The sequence below is a fragment of the Mustela erminea genome, chromosome 5 (genome assembly GCF_009829155.1).
Source record: "Mustela erminea isolate mMusErm1 chromosome 5, mMusErm1.Pri, whole genome shotgun sequence".
Classification (NCBI taxonomy): Eukaryota; Metazoa; Chordata; class Mammalia; order Carnivora; family Mustelidae; genus Mustela; species Mustela erminea.
In genome coordinates, this window is record NC_045618.1 from 37,438,568 (window position 1) to 37,457,505 (window position 18,938).

General features: G+C 37.2%; 1 protein-coding gene across 1 annotated transcript in view; it reads right to left on the reverse strand.

The window, feature by feature from the left end:
- The window catches only part of DNAAF4 (dynein axonemal assembly factor 4), a 78,203-nt gene that overhangs the window by 31,740 nt on the left and 27,525 nt on the right, over positions 1 to 18,938 (reverse strand). Inside the window, exons 4-7 of the mRNA XM_032342633.1 lie at positions 17,431 to 17,845; positions 16,936 to 17,083; positions 13,197 to 13,330; positions 1,175 to 1,406 (exon numbers count right to left, since the gene is read on the reverse strand). Of these exons, the coding sequence (XP_032198524.1) occupies positions 1,175 to 1,406; positions 13,197 to 13,330; positions 16,936 to 17,083; positions 17,431 to 17,553 (637 nt within the window). The 5' untranslated portion in view covers positions 17,554 to 17,845. The remainder of the gene's footprint in view (positions 1 to 1,174; positions 1,407 to 13,196; positions 13,331 to 16,935; positions 17,084 to 17,430; positions 17,846 to 18,938) is intronic.

Consider the following 18,938-nt stretch of genomic DNA (forward strand, 5'->3'; position numbering starts at 1 on the left):
ATTTATTAGCAGTGTTACTTTGGGCTAGTAAGACTCTCTGTGCCTTTCCTCTCCTGGAAAATGGGGATAATCGTGGTTCCTAACTCACAAGTTCATTTATTGACTTTCCAACACACTAGATCTTGAGAGCTTACAGTAGAAAAGACCTAGAGTACAGTAATAAAGCCTAGAGCATAGGTTTCAAAGATGTGGGTTCAAATCCCACAGGTTTACTTATTGGGTAGTTTTTATCTTTTCTGAACACCTATTTCCACTAAAATAAGAATAGCAGCACTTATCCCAAAGTGGTGTTGTGACAACTGCATGATACAACCAATATAATGGCCTGGCATATGGAAATCACCCAATAATTATTAATTATTATTATTACATAAGTGATTTTACAACAAAATATTCCATTACTAAAGATGCTAACTATTCCCAAAACAAAATTTACTATTTTAAATTCAGATAAAATCGGGGCGCCTGGGTGGCTCAGTGGATTAAGCCGCTGCCTTCGGCTCAGGTCATGATCTCAGTGTCCTGGGATCGAGCCCCGCATCGGGCTCTTTGCTCAGCGGGAGCCTGCTTCTCTCTCTCTCTCTGCCTGACTCTCCGCCTACTTGTGATTTCTCTCTCTGTCAAATAAATAAATAAAATCTTTAAAAAAATAAAAAATAAAAAATAAAAATAAATTCAGATAAAATCAAACTCTTAGCTTTCAATAAAGAAATATGTGCTTTTACCTATTTCTGAACACATCAGGATCAAAGGCCAGATGAGCCACTACTTGCTTACAACTAAATTTGTGTAATAGTATTCATGTTCCTCAATCATATGAGGAAAATGTCTTTTTTTTTAAATATTTTATTTATTTGTCAGAGAGAGAGAGAGAGAGAGAGAGAGAGAATGAGAGCACAAGCAGGGGGAGCGGCAGGTAGACGGAGAAGTAAGCTCCTATGAGCAAGGAGCCAGACGTTGGGCTTGATCTCAGGACCCTGGTATCTGAATCATTGCTCACTCTCTCTTGAAAATGTCACTACTTCCTAAAAGAAGAAATAAATCTTTCATCTTACCCTCTATACTATAGTACTTATTCTCAATATGCCAAAATAATGACCTAATATTATAAATAGATTACGGAAAAAAAGGTAATGGACTCACTTTCCCAGAAAATACAAAGAAATCATCGTACCTTTTGTGGCAAGATTTCTAGATGCTGCAATTCTAGTAAGGCTTTTATGTTTTAATTTGTTTCTCTCTTCTCCAACTGGCTTTCCTTGTTCACAGAATTTCTCTTCTCTCTGAATTGTTTTTTGTTCTTCAGCTTTTCTTTGACATTCTTTCCAGGCTTCCAACTCTTTAGTTGCTTTTAGTCGTTCATTTTCTTTCATATCTTCTATTTTTTTCCTCTCCTCTTCTTCAATCTATAAAAATTACAATTATAAAACCTTGAAACATGCAAAAAGTAACATTTTAAAAATAAGAAATTTATTATAATAATTAATTAGTCTTACCTCTAAACTCTTATCATTGTATCTGTAGCAGTAGTAGTGAATAAAAACTTAAAATGGGAATGGTAAATGATTTAGTACGGAATACAGGTTTTAGTTCCAGATTTACTTATTAGTAAATTATTAATAAATTATAATTAATTATTAATAATGATTAATATTAATGATTAATAAAATCTCGAGCAATCATTTTCTCTAGCCTCAGTTTACTCACATGTAAAATGGGGGCAGGCATTCAATAAAATGATATCTAAAGGCTTGGTTAAAAAAAACACTTTCTAAAAATCAAGTCAGTTCTCTCAAAATTTACATGCACACACATTTGCCTTTCTTTCTTTTTTTAGATTTTATTTACTTATTTGACAAGAAATCACAAGTAGGCAGAGAAGCAGGCACAGAGAGACGGGACTGAATAGAGCGCCAGACGCGGGGCTCAATCCCAGGACCCTGGGATCATGACCTGTGCCGAAGGCAGATGCTTTAACCCACTGAGCCACCCAGGCGCCCCCACATTTGCCTTTCTACTTATGCCAGTGTTCTCTTGTCTTGGGACTGAAGTTGCGCCAGTCTTCACCTTAAGGAATGAGGGAATAGTAAGAAAGGAAATGGGAACAATAAACTAGTAAGTATGTCTCTGGTGGGTTTGAACTTTGAATATTGCTGCCAACTGCATTTGCAATGGCAGTTATTTGAAGCTTCCACAAGAAAAGCTAGTTATCAGATGAATTTGGAAGCAGTACATTGTACAGGTGTGTGCTAACTTTTTCTCCCTTTCACAAACTTCCTTCATATGGGCAAGGAAAAAACCCTGTGAAAGAGCAACTGGTTGGTATATATGATTGACTCTACGTATCTGACTTTCCTGTGGTAACAAAAATATTCTCACCTCTATCCTCTGGAGAAGCAGTGTCTAACAGAACTTTTCTCAGTGACGGCAATGCTTTGTGCTATTCAACACAGCAGCCACTCACCACATATGGCTAATTAAGAACTTAAAATGTTGCTGATGTGACTGAAAAGCTAAATTTCTTTTGAGTTTCATTGATGTAAATTTAAATTAATTTACATTTAAATAGTACATTTGGCACAGCTCTAGAATAATACATTGGGATGAAGTTTCCTAGATGCTGAATTACTTCAGGATACAAATTCCTAGAAGAAAACATAGGCAGTAAATTTCTTGATAACTGGTCTTTGTGATGATTTTTTGGATTTGACGCCAAAAACAAAGGCAAGAAAAGCAAAAATAAAAAGTGAGATTACGGGGCACCTGGGTGGCTCAGGGGATTAAGCCTCTGCCTTTGGCTCAGGTCATGATCTCAGGGTCCTGGGATCAAGCCCCACGTCGGGCTCTCTGCTCAGCAGGAGCCTGCTTCCCTCTCTCTGCCTCTCTGTCTACTTGTGATCTCTGTCTGTCAAATAAATAAATAAACTCTTAAAAAAAAAAAATTTAAAAAAAAAAGTGAGATTACATCAATCTAAGAAGTTTCTGCATAGCAATGGAAACCATCCACGAAATGAAAAGCTACTGAATTGGAAGGGGAGGTGAACCATGAGAGACTATGGACTCTGAAAAACAATCTGAGGGTTTTGAAGGGGCGGATGGTGGGAGGTTGGGGGAACCAGGTGGTGAGTATTGGAGAGGGTACGGATTGCATGGAGCACTGGGTGTGGTGCAAAAACAATGAATACTGTTATGCTGAAAAATAAATAAATAAAAATTAAAAAAAAAAAAAAGAAAAGCTACTGAATGAAAGAAAACATTTGCAAATTAAAATATCTGATAAGGGGCTAATATCTAAAATATATAAAGAATTCATGCAACTCAACACCAAAAATACAAACCATACAATTAAAAAATGAACAGAGTATCCAAATAGACACTTTACCAAAGAAGACATACAGGAGGCCAGCAGGTACATGAAAAGATGCTCAACATCCCTAATTACCAGGGAAATGCAAATAAAAACTACAGTGAAAAATTACCGTATACCTTTTAGAATGGCTAGTATCAAAAAGAAAAGAAATAGCAGGTGTTGATGAAGATATGGAGAAAAGGGAGTCCTTGTACATTGTTAGGGGGAGTGTAAACTGGTGCAACCACTATGGAAAAATCATATGGAAGTTCCTCAAAAAATTAATAAAACTACGACATGACCCAGTAACTCTACGTCCAAAGAAAACAAAAACACTTATTTAAAAAGATACATGCACTATCCCAGTTTTACTGCAGAAATATTTACAATAACCAAAACATGGAAACAATCTAAGTGTCTACTGATGGATGAACAAATAAAGAAAATTTGTATATATATCTATATATATAGATACACACACACACAAGGATATTGTTCAGCACAAAAAAGAATGAAATCTTGTTATTTACAACAACATGGTTGGACCATGAGGGCATTATACAAAGTGAAACAAAACAGAGAAAGACAAATACAATGTGATCTCACTTATATGTGGAATCTAAAGCAAACAAAAAAACCCTAAGCTCATAGATACCATGATCAAAGTGGTTACCAATGATGGGTTGCTGGGTTGGGTAAAATGGGTTAAAAGGAGTCAAAAGGTACAAATTTCCAGTTATAAAACAAATCATGAAAAGGACTGCTGACATTATATTATATTGTTTAATTTTTAAAAAGACCTTGCCTTTAATCTCTTGGTTTCTTTAAAAACCTATGATTTTTAAAAAGTGACAATTTTTATAGTAGAATTATTACATACATTGTTGAGTTATAACAAATACATACACATGAATGGCAAAGCAACCCAAAGATAGAGGAAGATAACAGAGTTGTATTAGAGGAAAGCTGCTATATTTTACTGGAATTGAGTCAGTGTTTACTTGAAGTAGATTCTTATGAGTTAAAAGTACACCTAGCAACCATTAAAAAGTTTTACAACAACATATGTGTGTGTGTGTGTGTGTATAATAAAAGAGCTCTAGTTTCAGCTTTGACAGGCAAAAAGACTCTTTCAGAAGATGAATAAATGGAGAAGACCAGAGTCAAAGGTGGAGTTTAAAAAAATATATCAGACACTAGAGACCTTTAAAGCCTCTGATACCTACAGCCACAGCTAACATTAAACACAGCAGCCCTTGGGGCGCCTGGGTGGCTCAGTGGGTTGGGCTGCTGCCTTTGGCTTGGGTCATGATCTCAGGGTCCTGTAATCGAGCCCCACATCGGGCTCCCTGCTCAGTGGGGAGCCTGCTTCCCTTCCTCCCTCTCTGACTGCCTCTCAGTCTACTTGTGATCTCTCTCTGTCAAATAAATAAATTTTTAAAAATCTTTAAAAAAAAAAAACCACAGCAGCCCTATTAAAATAAATTGACACCCTAACAGTCTAATAACCTCAGTTTCTGCTACCTGATACATGTCTAGCTTTCAATCAAAAATTGCAAGACATGCCAAAAGGCAAGAAAAACACAAACATAAAGAGACAATAACCAACAGAACCAGACTCAGATATAACACAAATGTAAGAATAATCAGACATGGAATTTAAAATAAATTCCTTGGTATGGTAAGAATTCTAATGGAAAAAGTAGACAATATGCAAAAATTCCTGGTAAGAATATCTCTTTTTTTAAAGGTTTATTTATTCTAGGGAAAGGAGGGGCAGAGGGAGAAAGAATCTCCAGCAGACTCACCACTGAGTGCAGAGTCCAACTGCAGGTTAGCCCACAACTGTGAGATAAGGACCTGAGCCAAAATCAAGAGTCAAATGCCTGAGCCACCCAGGTGTCCCAGGTAAAAGTATCTTTAAGTATTACCTCCCACATGTAGCTATATATCATTCTAATAATGAATTCCTTTAAGAAAGAAAATTAAAATTCAGTCTAAAGTTTAATAAATATAGTTTTAAATTTTTTCTTGAAAGTTATAAACTTCTGAAATTATTTAGTTATGTTCTATGGAAATGGGAATCTGGTGTTTAGAAAGATAGACATCTGTTACAGCCCAAGCTAAAATGTAGTTCTCTTCTGTGAACTAAAACCATGGTCCCCAAATCCATATGTTGAAATTCTAACCCTCAAATGTGACAATATTTGGAGATAAGACCTACAAGGAGGTACTTAAGGTTAAATAAGACCATAAGGGTGGTATCCTAATAAAACAGAATCAGTGTCCTTATAAGAACAGATACCAAAGAGCTAGCTTTCTCTCTCTCTCTCCCTCTCTCTCTCTCTCTCTCCACCATGTGAGAATAGAGTGTGTAGGCAGTCATCTGTAAGTCTGGAAGAGAGTCTTCATCAGAAACCAAACTGACCCACACCTAGAGCTTGGCCTTCCCAGCCACCAGAACTATAAGGAAATAAATTTCTGTCATTTAAAGCCATGCAATCTGTTGTTTTTTGTTTTGATAGTTTGAGCCAACTAAGACACTTCTCTTTTCCTTTTGGCAGATTTTCAAAATAGGTGAAAGGGCCCAAAGAAATCAGTAAGAGCTATAAGGAGAACCAATGGCTAATTAATTCACAAACCAAAAATAAAACTCATGAATTACTGACAGGAACTTGTTCAGCTTTCCAACAAATTAGGACAAGGGTTATTCTCCCTTTCAGTTTACTTCATTACATTGAAATCCAAACTTAACTATAAAAAGCACAAGAATTTGTAAGTAATTTGGAAACTATACATGTATCCAAGGATAAAAGCAAACTCTTATTACACTAATTAGTTCTCTCTCTCTCCTTCAACAGAAGTTATTAGGTGGTAGAAAATTCTGTTTTTACACTATATGACTTCATAACCGTATCATGATTTGTTTGGTATATTTTAAAGATTCAGTTTCAGCTTACTGATGGAGAAATTTTTCTTAAGCATGTACCAAAATTTACTATACACAGAAACTGTATCAACACATTTAATATTACACATGTTACAAAGTTCCTGAGTAGCCTTCAAATTCAAAGAACAAGTGTGCCTCTCTGGCTGTCAGTAGAGCATGTGACTCCTGATCTCCAGGTTGTATGTCTGAGCCCCATCCTGGGTGTGGAGAGTACTTTAAAAACAAACAAACAAACAAACAAAAAACCCTCAAAGACCAAAACTGACAGAATTGAAGAAGAGAAGGTTTCTCAAACCAGGTTTGGGCCAATGAAAATGAGTTAATATACTTTTGTACCCTAATCTTCATCTTATCCTTGCTGCTCAGTAATAATTTTATTCATCTCTGATAACTGATGTTTGCAAACAATTTCCTTTTTAGAGATGCTTAATTGCATTCTACTACTTCCATCTCAAAAGCTTTTGATGTTGAGAAGACAAGAACCATTCAACAACTTTGGTTCTTTCAATTTTTCTCTTCTTTCACACTCTGTTCTTTCCAAAGTTAACAGATACCCTAATGGGTAGAATGAATGAATGAATGAATTTTAACCACATCTCTACAGAAGATGAAAAAGTTTGAAATAAAGAAAAAAAATTGGACATACACAGGATTGCTGAAAGTTTACTTCTACACAAATGCTGTGAATCTGGAATATACTTACACAAAAAGGAGGTAGGTCAGCATTCTTGACAAAATGAATATATAAGAAAGGCACTGTCAGAGATTACTGCCTTTTCTGATGTTACGACATTAATAGCTAAAATTAATTTCTCATATGCTTAGAAATTTGTGAGATTCACACAGAAAATCAGTACATTCCTGTTAGAGCAAAAAGAAATTAAAGTAGGAAAAATGGGGTGCCTGGGGACACAGTCAGTTAAGTATCTGACTCTTGGTTTCAGCTCAGGTCGTGATCTCAGGCTCATGAGATCAGAGTCTGCTTAAGATTCTCTCTCCCTCTCCCCTTGCCCCTCCCTGTTCACATGTGCACACACACATTCACATGTGCACACACACATTCACATGTGCTCCCTTGTGCGCTCTCTGTCTCTCTCTCTCTCTCTCTCTCTCACAAATAAATAAAGAAATAAATCCTTTTTTTAAAAAGTTAGGAAAAATAACCATAAGAAGGTAAGTATTGCCCTCTTTTTAAAAAAGTTTCTTTATTATGAAAAAATATGTGTTTATTATTGGGAGAGCACAGAATATACAAAAAAATTACTAGTAATTTTATCACCCATTCATTTCCTATTCAGTTATGAAAATAACACTGTAAAGTCTCAGGATATAAAATCAATATAAAAAAATTAGTTGCATTTCTACACTAACAACAAATTATCAGAAAGAGAAATTCAGGAGAAAATCCAATTTACAATAGCATCAAAAAGAATAAAATACTTAGGAACAAATTTAACCAAAGGAATTAAAGATTTGTACACTGAAAACTACAAAATATTGCTGAAAGAAATGAAAAAGACACAAATAAATGGAAAGATATTACATGTTCATGGATTGGAAGAATTAATATTGTTAAAATATCCACACTACACAAAGTGATCTGGAGAGTCAATGCAACCCCTATCAAAATTTCAATGGCTTTTTTCACAGAAATAGGAAAAAAAATCCTAAAATTTATATGGAAACAAAAAAGATTCTGACTAGTTAAAACGATCTTGAGCAAGAAGCTGGAGGTATGATACTTTCTGATTTCAAACTATACAAAGCTATAATAATCAAAACAGTATGGTATTGCCATAAAAAAACCAGATATTCAGATCAATGGAACAGAACAGAGAGCCCAGAAATAAACCTATACGTGTATGATCAATTAATTTTTGACAAAAGTTCTAAGAACGTACAATGATGAAAGGATAGTCTATTCATTAAAAAAAAAGGATAGAGAAAAATCAATATTCAGATACAAAATAACAAAACTGGATCCCCCACCTTGACCATACAAAAAAATCAATGCAAAATGGATTAAAGAGTTGAATATAAAAACTGAAACCTAAAACTCCTAGAAGAAAACATAGGTGGTAATCTCCTTGACATTGGTTTGGCAATGACTTTTTAGATTTGAGACTAAAAGCAAAGGCAACAAAAGCAAAAATGAGGCAAGACTACATCTTCAGAGCTTCTGTACAGAAAAAGAAAACATCAACAATATGAAAAGGTAATGTGCTGAATGGGAGAAATATCTGCAAACCATATAACCAATAAGGGGTTAATATGCAAAATACAGAAAAACTCCTATAACTCAGCAAGAAAATAAATAAGAACTTTAAGGTAGGCCAAAGACCTGACTAGTCATTTTTCCAAAAAAGATCTATAATAGACTAATAGACAAACATATTTAAAGTAAACAAAATCACTATCTCCAAAAGGTGTCTACATACCATGCCACGTTCACTGCAGTATTATCCACAATAGCCAAGATATAGAAATAATCATTTTTAAAAAGATTTTATTTATTTATTTGAGGAGGGGAAGAGGACAGAGGTAGAGGGAGAAGCAGACTCCCTGCTGAGCAGAGAGCCTAACATGGTGCTCTATCCCAGGACCCCAAGATCAAGACCTGAGCTGAAATCAGATGCTTAACTGACTGAGCCACCCAGGCACCCCTATAGAAACAATCTTAAGTGTCCACTGGTGGGTGAATAAAGAAAATGTGATATGCAGTGTGTATATACATACACATACACATTACACACACATTTAAAAAAAATAGGTATCCATTTATTTTCATGTGTAATAGGAAAAAACATAACTAGCACATAAGATTGATGGCAGGATATGTTGTTTAACATAAGACTAAAGTTTGACGTAAGTAAAATAAAAAAATATGTTGATCAAAGAAAATATTAAAGGAGAAGAGAACAGGAGGTCCTCAGTTAAAACAAGAATTGTGGAGGTGGTACATGAATGCCCGGAGTTTGGGACTCACTCTCCAAGTTTTGAGCCAGAAGCTGGGCTCTGTTCTGAGACCCCTAAGGGCTCTACAGGGAGACCCTCCTGGTGCTGAGTCCAGGACATCACGATAGGAGTGTGTGTTGGATCCAGACCACCCCAGGGAGGAAAGTAGGTTTTGTTTCATTTGTTTATGCTCTACAAGACATCTCAGAAGTTAAAAAGCAACAAAAGTAGTTTTCCTTAAAAGAGAAGAAGAATCTTCTAGGTACAGCCTTGAGGAAGCAATAGTCACAGGGTAGGCTGGGTTGGAGGGTCTGAGTGGGACATGGCTGGGTGGGGATAAACAGGGAGGTGGAAGGGACACCCCAGCACTCTCCTGGAAGAGTGTGCACAGGTGTGGGGTTTGTGTACACAGTCCCAGTCAAGGATGTAGGAGGAACATTCACAGCTCCTGGACCCTGTTTCCCAGCATATAACTGGCACTTAATGCTGAATCACTGTGGCACTGGGAGGAGTGCCGGAAGGCAGGGCCGAGGTGTGGCTGGCGTCCCTGGTATATCAGCATATACCAACCTCTTCTCCTGAACATTATGCTCATTATATACATACACATACACATATATTATGTATATACTATATATGACATATGCATAATTTATATGAACTATAACATGATATCGTTTACACATAGAATTTTTTTTTCAAGTTGAATTCATGGAAACAGAGCAGAATGGTGGAGGTCAGGGGCTCCAGGGCAGGGGAAATGGGGAGAAGCTGTAACGGTATAAATTTCTAGCTGTAAGTAAGCACTAAGATCAAATGTAAGCGTAACTATATGAAGTGATATATGTATTTTTTAATTCCATCGAACATGTATTTTTTATTATGTTCAGTTAGCCAGCATATAGTACATCATCAGTTTTTGATTTAGCATCAACAATTCATTAGTTGCCTATAACACCCAGTGCTCATCACAACATGTGCTCTCTATAATACCATCGCCCAATTACCCCACCCCCCTACTCTCCGCCTTTCTGTAACACTCAGTTTGTTTCTTGGAGTCCAGAGTCTCTCATGGTTTGTGTCCCTCTCAAATTTCTTCCCATTTAGTTTTCCCTCCCTTCGTGATATATGTATTAATCAACTTATCTATGGGATTCCTTTCACAAAATACATGTATATCAACAGTTCAGATTGTACACTTTAAATATATATTTTTGTCAATTACACCTCAATAAAACTAAAAAGTAAAATACTTAAAAGTAATATAATATAGGGGCGCCTGGGTGGCTCAGTGGGTTAAGCCGCTGCCTTCGGCTCAGGTCATGATCCCAAGGTCCTGGGATGGAGCCCTGCATCGGGCTCTCTGCTCAGCAGGGAGCCTGCTTCCTCCTCCTGTCTCTCTCTGCCTGCCTCTCTGCCTACTTGTGATCTGTCTGTCAAATAAATAAATAAAATCTTAAAAAAAAAAAGTAATATAATATAAAAGTAATAAAATACTTAAAAGTAAAATAAAAGCCACCATGGCAGCACTTTGAAGGAAAAACAAACAAAAAAAATGTATTTGATCTGTAAAACTTCTCAATAAGAAATATCAGAGATAATAAAGGTAAAAAATAAAATTCAAAAGGAATAGTGATACAAAGAATGAGTACACTAATAACACAATTAGGTGTCTTATGATGGTAATAACTGTTAATAACAAATAAGGTAAGAGAATGAAGATTTCACATATAAAGAATAGGTCAAAGGAATTAGAACAGGAGATACCAAAACACAGAGCCCTAAGAATGGTTTATAGGGAAAATGTTAAACATGCAATAGCAAGAAGCAGGATGATGAGAAAGTAAATAGGGTCAATAGTGCTGATGTGCTTTGGAAGGGAAGAAAATGCAGAAAAAGGAGGGGCTGGGCATATAAAAAATGCTAGGAACATGAACATTACTATTAAAAAGTATAATTTTAAAAAAAGCCAAGCAGTTCCTTGTGGTTTTTGTACATTGTACGTACTTCCAATAAAGAGGGCATCCGGTTCACTGATAAGAACTTTTTAAGACCCTATAGTATAACCTAGACAATTTCAGAAAGCAACTCATACCTCATCTGCATGATTATACAAAGTGGTTTCACAGTTTGAGATTTCTGGTTTCAACTTTATGAAAATGACAGAAGAAAGCACTTCAAATTTCATCTACCTAAGTTAAAAGTTCAGAGCGCAAAAGTGTAGTAGTACTTCCTCTGAAGAAGAAAACAAAGCAAAATCAAAACTCAAAAGAAAAGAGGGCAATCTACAATACAAAATAGTAAAGAAGACAGACAAAGCAAGCAATAGCAGTCAAAACTGTCAGACAAAGAGAGCATGCGTCAGAAGATCAGTTTGGCATCAGTATTCCAAACTTTCATTAATCACCTCAAAACCCATACCTCCACCTCAATCTCTTTCCCTCTTGCCTCCTTCACCCTGAAAACAAAGGATTCTTTTAACTGTCTGTGTCCTTAAGAATTTTCCTAATCCTGTTATTCCTTATTCCTGCCCTCTAGCGTCCAAAGATAAAATATCCTGCTCTTAGCTAAGACTAATTTTTTCACCTGTTCCAAACTTCATCCCACTTGTTCCATCATCATCATCAATCCCCTCCTTTGGTTGTATTATCAACTTCTCCCTCTTTACTAGCTTTCTTCTTCAACATATAAATATGCTCAGGTTCTTCCATCTTAAAAATACAAAAGCTCTGCTTCCACCGTGCGACCACTCCACACTCATTAGCCAAAATGAGCTTTTCCAACATACAAACCCAATTAATTTGATATTCTTGCTGAAAAATCCCTAAAGAGTTCCCATTACCTTTAGAAAGATTTTCAAGATATTAAGATTTTATTTCCAACCAATAAATATTTCCTCTCTGGGCCATATTCTGTCATGGACTTATCTGTCTTGTAATCATGGACAAACCGTCTGTAATTTCTCCATTTACTCCTCAGTTACCCGTAACTCATTCTCCAATATGCAAAATATAGAAGAATTCATATAACTCAGTAGCAAGAAAATAAATAAAAACTTTTAACTTGTAAAAAACAGAATAGATAAATTTATAAAGACAGAAAGCAGATTAGTGGTTGCCTGGGACTGGAGTGAGTGGGAGAAATGGGGAGTGACTCTTAACAGGCACAGGGTTTCTTTTGGGGTAATGAAAATGTCCTAAAATTGATTGTGCTGATGGTCACACTTCTCTAAATATTATCAACTAATGAACTGTAAGCTTTACATGGGTGAATTATATGGTATGTGAATTATATCTCAAAAAATATATTGCTAATTAAAGCTTTAACTTGAGGGGAACCAGAGTGGCTCAGTCAGTTAAGTGTCCGAATCTTGATTGCAGTTCAGGTCATAATCTCTGGGTAGTGAGACTGAGTCTAGCACCAGGCTCCACTATCAGCTGGGAGTCAGAGTCTGCTTGGGATTCTCTCCCTCTCCTTCAGCTCCTCTCCTGGCTTATGTGCTTTTGCTCTCTAAATAAATAAATCAATCTTCTTTTTAAAAAGTTTTAACTTGGAAGCCTCAACAGTTAAAAAGATATTAATATGTCAGTGTTCAGTGTTCAATCTAGGCTCTTACTGTTTTAAATAGTCATATCCATGTTTTCCAAGATTGAAAAAGAAGTAAAACACTTTTACCATAGAAAATTATAATTTTTTACTCCCTTGGAAATAGAACATTCTCCCTGAGACAAGTAAATCTATTATCTAACTTTTATACTCTCCACTTTCATATAGATTTTTAGGAACACAGGGAAGTAATAGAGAGCCTCTATAACATAGTAAGTCTTATAACCAAAGTATAAATAAAGAAGTGAGGAAGTACAGTGATTGGAATAAATTATCCTCACAGAGTTTACTATTACATCTTTAATGAGAAGACTTTCCCATCAATCTGCAACTTACCTTCATCATAACATTTAGTGCATATTTTTGATCTTCTCGCCTTGCTGCTGCTTTTGCTTCTGTAGCTTCTTTTGCTCTTTCTTGTGCTTGTAAAATAGAGTTCTCCCTTATTCTTTGCATCATCTCTTTGTCAACTAAAACAAGAAATATCACTAAATTAGGATTATGATGAGTGTTTTACTTAGGAGAAAACTGCCTAACACCCTGATCCAGGATGCAATTTGGGTGGGGGGCGGGGGAGGACAACTTCACATGGAGAAATGAAAGCATTTCTCAATATTAAACTGGCCAAGAAGCTAACATTAAAAGGTAAGCAGGCAACTGTAACAGCAATTATTTACTACAGAGGTAGAGAAGGAGAGAGAAAGAAAATATGAATGAGAGGAAGTGGGAACAAGAGGAAGGGTGAATCAGAGTGAGAGGGGAAACACTGAGCACAAGGAGAGGGACATAAAAGGGAGAGCTGTAAAGGGAAGGGGGGAAGTGGTAAAGAGAGGGAGATGGGACAGGATGGAGGGAAAGAGTACACATTTATCCTTTTCCCTCTCTTTCAGGAAACCAAGGATATTTGCTTAGAAACCTAATCACAATAAATCATCACTATGAGGTCTAGATGAGAAGATGAGATTTGTTTTGTGATAGCGTAATAAATACTACAATTTCAAAGTAGTGAGTATAAAAGATAAATGTACTTCATAATATAAATGTCTTCGTGATACTTGTTGATACAGCTGTTGTTTGTTGCCTACATTCATGATGGAAGAGAATGCTAAATTTCAGTTAACAGTTTTTTAAAAAGTCTGGAATTTTAATATTCAAAGAAATTGCCTTAAAAAGGCAAAGGAAAAAAGAAGCATGGAATTTTTACTAATTCAAGATCTTAACTAGGCCTTCGGACTGGAATTAAGTCTGAAACTTCTCCCAACCCTCCTCCTGTTTAATAACAGTGACAGACAACTGGACTAGATTCAAGGATAAAGGTAGCTAAAAGAACCTACTTTCACATTGAAAAATAATGAAAAGTACACCAAGAAAAAACTTCAGAAGAAAACTAACCTACTATGTTCTGAAAAATGAGGAAGACTTGGCATATAGACTGGAGTTCCACACACTTCATGTGAGAAACAAAATTGTTAAAGAAATAATTTCACTGAGTTGCTATGTAACTGAGTTTGATTTCTAAAGGAATTTCAACTCTGGTTTTTGAAGTAAAATCAATGCTCATTACTTATTACATAAGCTAGTTTTAAGACTATGCTGATCAATCTAAATCAGAGTTGGCACACTATGACCAAATCTAAACCGCTGCTTGTTTCCTCTAGCACACAAGTGAAGAATACTTTTTACATTTTTAAATAGTTGAAAAATCAAAATAATACCTTGTGACACATAAAAATTAGATAAAATTCAAATTTTGGTGTCCATATATATGCATTGTCTATTGGCTGCTTTTGTGCTACCACAGAAGAACTAAGTAACTGTGACTGAAACCATAGGGCTCCTCATATTCAAAATACTATCTGGTCCTTTACAGAAAGAATTTGTTAAACCTTGCTTTAAATGGTCAAAATTTGGAATGGGTGACCATATTACCATGAAAGAGAAGACTCAAGCAGGTGTGTATTGAAAGCAGATTTGTAAATTAGAGAGGAAGATCATGATTAGGAAATAAAATTCTCTTTCCACTCCTGGAAAAGATAGCCAAGGACATTAAGAAGAGAATTTGGCATAGAAGAAAGTGTCATGTAGGGAAAAGTAACAGGTTTTCTGACATGATTCTTCTTTCTCTCTCTCTGTCTTTTTTATTTATTTACTTGTCAGAGAGAGAGAGAGAGAAAGAGTGAGAGAGACAGAGAGAGAGCACACAAGCAGGGGGAGCAGCAGGCAGAGGGAGAAGAAGGCTTCCCGCTGAGGCAGGAGCTCAATGTGGGACTTGATCCTAGAACCCTGGGATCATGACCTGAGCTGAAGGCAGACGCTTAACCAACTGAGCCACCTAGGCATTCCTTGATTCTCCTTTATATCCTAAAAAGTTGGCAGACAAAATACTTCCTGGAGAGAGACAGACACACACACACAAACATTTAAGTCACTGGTTCTCAAGCCTGGTCAGTCATCAGAATCACCTGCGGTCCCACCATTCTCAATCTGTTTATTTTAAAATCAGCCATTGTAAAATAGATGATGGTTCTGGGACCATCTTACTTTAAAATTAATATCATCAACAAGAACTGAAATAAATTAAAGTGTTTACATTTGATCTTAGGTAAGAAGTCAGAACACCCTGGGTGTGTTTCACAACAGAGTCCCAGGCCCCATCTCAGAATTACTGAATCACAAAGGAAGAAATGAGGAGGACAGCAAGAATGTGGTTTTTAAAAACTCTTCAGTTAGTCTGGAACCCACTAAAGAGCTAAGGTAACCTGGCTATAGTAATCTACCTTAGCCAGTATTTTCTGAGCTGAATACTAGACTTTAGAGAAAAATTCTACCTGGTCTTGGGGATCACAAAATTAAATTCCACTGCAAGGTATCAAGAAATAATTATCATAAAGGACTGCAGGGTGCCTAACTGGCTCATCTGGAAGAGTATGTGACTCTTGATCTTAGGGTCATGAATTCAAGCCGCAAGTCAAGTGTAGAAATTACTAAAAAATAAATTTAAAAAAAGAAAAAGAAAGCCTGCAATCTCCCCATTGTCAGTAATTCCTACTCAAGACTTAATGCCAGAGGCCTAAGGGAAATTTCAGGCAGTAGATATAAAGCCCTAGAATACATGACAACTAGAACAGGGAGGAAGGAAATAAAGTCAAAGCAGCAGAGGGCAATTACTCAACCACAAAGTCAACTGTGGCAGAAGAATAGAGTACTCATTAAGAGTACAGAGAACAGGGACGCCTGGGTGGCTCAGCTGGTTGGGAGGCTGCCTTCGGCTCAGGTCATGATCCCAGCGTCCTCCGATCGAGTCCCGCATTGGGCTCCTTGCTCAGCCGGGAGCCTGCTTCTCCCTCTGCCTCTGCCTGCCACTCTGTCTGCTTGTGCTCACTCTCGCTCCTCTCTCTCTCTGACAAATAAATAAATAAATAAAATCTTTAAAAAAAAAAAAAAAGAGAGTACAGAGAACAGAGGATCTCAGCTTTGCACACTATAATCCCTGGAAAGATTTTCACACTCACAGAAACTGATTTGGTTGGTCTAGGATGAGTTTCAGATATCTGTATTATTTTAAAGTTTTGTAGGTGATTCAAATACGTAGCCAGGGTTAGGAACCACAGCTCTAGAGTCAAATTGCTAAAGCTCCAGTTCCAGGCTGCCACTCATTAGTTTTGGGACCTGTGCCAATTATTCAACACTTCTGTGTCTCAGTAGCCTCACCTTAAAAAAAAAAAAATGGGGATGGGTAGGAGGTAACCCAAGTAATAGGTTGTTCTAAGGATTACCAGATGTGTTAATGTCTAATACAAAATAAGTGCTCAATAAAGATCATACCAAGAGGCCTTATCCTCTGAGAATACAAGCTCACATCTGTTTGATAGCTATTATAAATGTGCTTTAACTTTTGAATGATTCAATCTTTATGTTATTTAAGCAGCAGCTGAAGCACTATGTCATTTAAATCATGCTCACGTTCCTATTTTTTCTTCTAGAAGAGAAACAGTTGTTCTGAAAAAAAAAATTTTTTTAAGGTATAAAATATAAAAAGCACAACCAGATGAACATCTTTTGGTAAAAAACTTACCACCTGACACAGAAAGGGTCTCCCACATGGCCACTTCTTTTTTATATAATGTGAATACAATAGTGTCATTCCCAATCTTGGCTTTGCTGTTTTCATCGTCTATGGGTGCATAGAGAAACACTTCAAATAGAAATGGAGAAAAGTTGACCTATTCAGACGGGAGTAAACAGAGGTTAATTTAGTTAAACAAAATAAAGACACAGCCATTAAGAAACAAGTGATAGACGTCCAGATCCCTTTTCTTAAATTCCTGCTATAAATTTATCCGATTAACAAGGCATATGAAGAAACCCTGGATAAAAATAATCTCTGGTCTGATGACATCTTTCAAAGATGAGGTATCATCTCATGAGATTCTACTTTAAAAAAAAAAAAAAGAACTAAATTTTAGAACGCTTATTTGCAAGAATGCGCGGGTGTCGTATACTGAGCCGCGCTCTCAGAAGCTCGGGACCACACCCCCGGGGACTCGGCGGGCACAACTCGAGTTCCTACCTTCAGATAGTTTTCTGTGCAGAACACGTCCGCGTCTCTGACGCAGACGCCCCGGAGAGGCACAGAGATAAACACCGCCGTCTTTGTCTGCTGCCAGCTGTAATCGCTCACCTGCAGCGGCATCCCGGGAGGTGGCTGGACGGGAGGATGCGGATGGTTAGGGCTAGCGCGGCTCGGTTGCTACGGCAACCGGGGTTACCACGCACCAGCCCTTCCGGGTCAGTTCGGCCAAGGTGCCCCGGCTCCCAGCGTGCCCCGGGCGCGCCTCTGAGACCGCCTCACCCACTCCCACCTCGTGACGGCCCGGGCTTCTTGGAGCGGGCGGTAAGACTACTTCTGTGGCTATAATCCGTTCCCTGGAGCCTGAATGAATCATCGAATAAATAGGTCTTCCTTTAAGAAAAGAGCTTTGCTCCTGAGGATGCAAAAAAAGAACAACAACAATAATAAAGAGTTACGGTAGAGAGTGACCTGACCTGTGAGAAGCAGTTGCACCGCCCCTGCGCCTAGCAGCCCTGGCCTTTTGTTCTCATGGAGGCTGTCAGAACATCATTTGGTTTTCCCGTTTTGGAAATTTCTTGGCTGTGCAGAGGTCCTGACCTGGGAATTTGGCCTTTACTATTGCAGTGCTCCAAGTCCTGTTAACTCTAAGGCCTCCAAAAGATCAAATGTAGGGCTCCCTACATGGCTTAAGACCTGGAAAGAAATGGGACTTGTGACTCAAGTGACAAATGCTTGGTTGCAAGGATAGCTTGGATTTACACGGATACATTTTACAATTGCTTAAGAAGAAAGGACCTTAGCTCTGGAGTGACCTTGTAGGTGATGTAGTTCATCCTGCATATTTAAGGAATTTGACACCCACACACTTAACCCCACTGCCATTTAGATTAATGGCAGAATAGTGATTAGAATCCTGTTCTCTTAACTCCCATTCCAATAATCCTTCCCTAGGTAGCTTTCTCTAGACTCAGTTTATAAGTTACTGAATTTGATGTTTTAAAAAAAGAACAAAACAAGGGGTGCCCAGGTAGCTCAGTCCGTTGGGTGGCTGACTCTTGTTTTCAATTAGGGTCCTGATCTCAGGGTGGAGAGAGCAGAGAGGCCTGAGCTGTGTGTTTTGGGAAGAGTCTGTGTGAGTTTCCCTGCCTTTCCCTCTGCCTCTCTCCTCTCTCTCTCAAATACATAAAATCTTAAAAGAAAAAAAGAAAGAAAGAAAGAAAGAAAAGAAAAAAAAGGACAGAGTGAATTTACCCAAATTTAAGCACCTATGAACTACTTGCCACCTATGGATTTGGATTTTAAACTTTTTACTTTTGCAGGCCACTAAAACAAATTTCAAACCTCCTGAAAATACTTGGGAGAAAAAAATATATATGTTCTTTTCCCCCAAACAGGCTACCCCTTACCCTCAGTACCTTATCTAATTTTGTCAGAGGTTCATCATCTCAAGGTTCTGTAACTTTGACTACTGGGAGCCATTCTTAGACTTCTTTTCCTTTGTCCTC